The 2,587-nt window shown below is 43.6% G+C and overlaps 1 protein-coding gene across 1 annotated transcript; it reads right to left on the reverse strand.

The window, feature by feature from the left end:
- Positions 1-203: 203 nt before the first annotated feature.
- rassf10a (Ras association domain family member 10a) lies at positions 204-2,252 on the reverse strand. Its single transcript, XM_065273567.2, has one exon. It carries the CDS (start codon positions 2,033-2,035, stop codon positions 674-676), a length of 1,362 nt encoding a protein of 453 aa, XP_065129639.2. The 5' UTR covers positions 2,036-2,252; the 3' UTR covers positions 204-673.
- Positions 2,253-2,587: the final 335 nt, after the last annotated feature.

A 2,587-nucleotide genomic window follows, 5' to 3' on the forward strand; every position in this document is an offset into this window, starting at 1 on the left:
TGTGTACATATCTAACATTTAACATACTGGGGTTTTTCCACAATGCCATAATTTCTGCAAGTACTGCCAGGAAAACTATGTTGGGTGGATTTCCCTTCTCTTCCTGTTTAAAACACCATATTTAAGGCTTAACGCTTAAATCCGCTGGATGTTCCCTGCCAAAACGTGAAAACAGTATTTGTTTTAAAGCATGACAAAGTTAATGCTTTATAAAGACTTTTACTATAGGGTTGCACCAAAGTTCAGACATTAATTTCTATTCATACAGTATATCCATCCAAATGTGGTGGGTAGTGTATAAAAGCATGAACAGAAATGACATCATCTTCAGTTTTTCTTTCTTCTGTCTCCAAACGTTTTATGCAGAGATTCACGCATAAGTTACAATAAATAATTCTTTAACATTAGCTTACGTGCTTGAAAGACAAATGCATGTCCGAGTAGTGTTCATATATTATAACATTGGTCTGCACACAGTGAACATCTCAGTCTATACATTGGTTAATTAGTTACTATTTGGTAAGTAAGCACCTTACAAGCTTGTACATGTTAGAGAGCGAGGTGACCATAACACTACTCTGGTATATTTTGCATGCATTTCTCTCTTATAAAGAGAGAATATAACATTGAAATCTACTGAGGCCGAGGTTCCCTGAGTTCAGCATTGAGCGATTCACACAAGTGACTCGCAGACAGCTGGGTTATCTGAGTCCTGGCTGTGCATTGAGCTCAGTCCCGTATCCGAATCATCATCATTGGCCCTGCAGGTTTTTGAGAGTCCCCTCGCCTGCTCCACCCAAATATTATCCTTATCCACACCTAACTGTTCACATTCAGCCTCAGGTGGCCCATCTTTCCCATCCTTCGATTCTTTCCCCTCCAGTTCGTCTAATCTATGCACCTTTTCCAGCAGTTCTCTCAGGTCTCGTTCCTTTGCATCCAAAATCTCCTGACTGATATCCAAGTCGTTCTTTACAGTCTCCATATCTGTTTTCAAGCGCAGCCCGATGTATAAACTCGTATCCAGTTGAGTTTTGATCCTCTCCTCGTCTAACTCAAGTTCAGTGTCTAATAGAGGCTCGTGGGACACTGAGATTGGTTCCCCGGGCACCGAAGTCACCTTAAGGGCCATTTCATCACCTACATTCTCCGCGTCTTTGTTGGAGAGGACCTCTCGTCGCCGTCTCATCCACCTGTGGTTAAGTTCCTCCTGTATTTCACCCGTAAGTATTTCCACGAGAGCCTCGCGCTCGGTTATTTCCTCTTGCAGTTGGATTACTTGGTCGCACCGTGACGCGTAATCCTCAAACTGCTCGATTGCTTCACCAAATGCGCACGGCGCGTCTCCGGTGTTTTCAGTGTCCTGTTCCTGCAAATAAGTGTCTTGTACGTAATTCACACCGTGTCTTTTCATCCGATCAAAGTGCACTTTTGATTCACACCTCTCGATTTCACCGTCCAACTCTTTAATCCGCTGTATCTGCTGCCGGATAGTGTGATCCTGCGAAATGATAAGATGCACAAGCGTCTCCATTTTCTCCACAGACGGATTGTCTCGTATTAAAACCTCCTCTTTCTTTTTATTAATTTTGTCCAGCTTTCTGAAAGCCTTGCGCACGACCCTGCGCTGTTTTTCCTGAGAAATCCCCATCGTGGGTTTGGTTGCGCTGTTCTGGGGACTCTCCTTACTGAGCACAACGCGCGCCTCAGCGCTCCGCGGTCCGGTGTTGGGCAGCGAAGCGTCGTTTTTAACCAAAACAAACCTCACGTTCTCCTGCTCGCCGCCCCACGCGCTCCAAAGGCGCATGATTTTGGTTTTATTAGGCAATATCCTTTCATATCCTCTCCATTTCTCCACGATGCAGTACGACTGCGGGGTGCCGGTGAGCATCGGCGCGCTCGCGCCTTTCTGTAAGTTGTGGTCATCCAGCAGAACTCTCACCACGTCCGCGCAGGTGGTGCGTCTCGACACACCGGACACCAGCTTCTCCTCGCGGCAAACCCATACTGAGATTTTACTCTCCTCCGGTTCCATAATTATTTACAGTCAGTTTACTGAAACCGGTTTAACCGTCCAGGAATTCATGGATAATGTGGCATATGGAGACACCATCCACCACCGTTTATCATCCGCTCCCCATTGGTCCGCTGGAAAGTTGCACAGTTTGAAGAAAATGACTTAAAAAGATCTAATTGTGCCAGCTGGTTGCGTTTCGTCCGTCCGTGACATTCAACTGATAGTTGTGTTTGTCTTTAAACTACTCAAGTGCGTTTGGGCGCGCGCAGGCACCGCCCACACCGTACCAAGATCACATGATGCATTTATACAGCAACTTTTAAATAAACACTGCTCACACTGCAAAAAAAAACCCTCTTTCTTAGTATTTATGTGTTGTTTTAAGTAAAAATATCTAAAAATTCTTAAATTAAGATTAATGACCTAGGAAAATTAATGACCTAGAAAAATAAGTCTAGTTTTTAGACAAAAAAAATAAGGGAATTTGTGCTTAAAACAAGCAAAAAAAATCTGCCAATGGAATAAGAAACATTTTTTTGAATTAAGTGTTTATGAAAACTTGGTAGATTT

Source organism: Paramisgurnus dabryanus, chromosome 23 (assembly GCF_030506205.2).
Source record: "Paramisgurnus dabryanus chromosome 23, PD_genome_1.1, whole genome shotgun sequence".
Taxonomy (NCBI): Eukaryota; Metazoa; Chordata; class Actinopteri; order Cypriniformes; family Cobitidae; genus Paramisgurnus; species Paramisgurnus dabryanus.

Excerpts from the sequence above, each read along its gene's own strand:
- rassf10a (XM_065273567.2), bottom strand. The coding sequence starts at position 2,035 with ATGGAACCGGAGGAGAGTAAAATCTCAGTATGGGTTTGCCGCGAGGAG.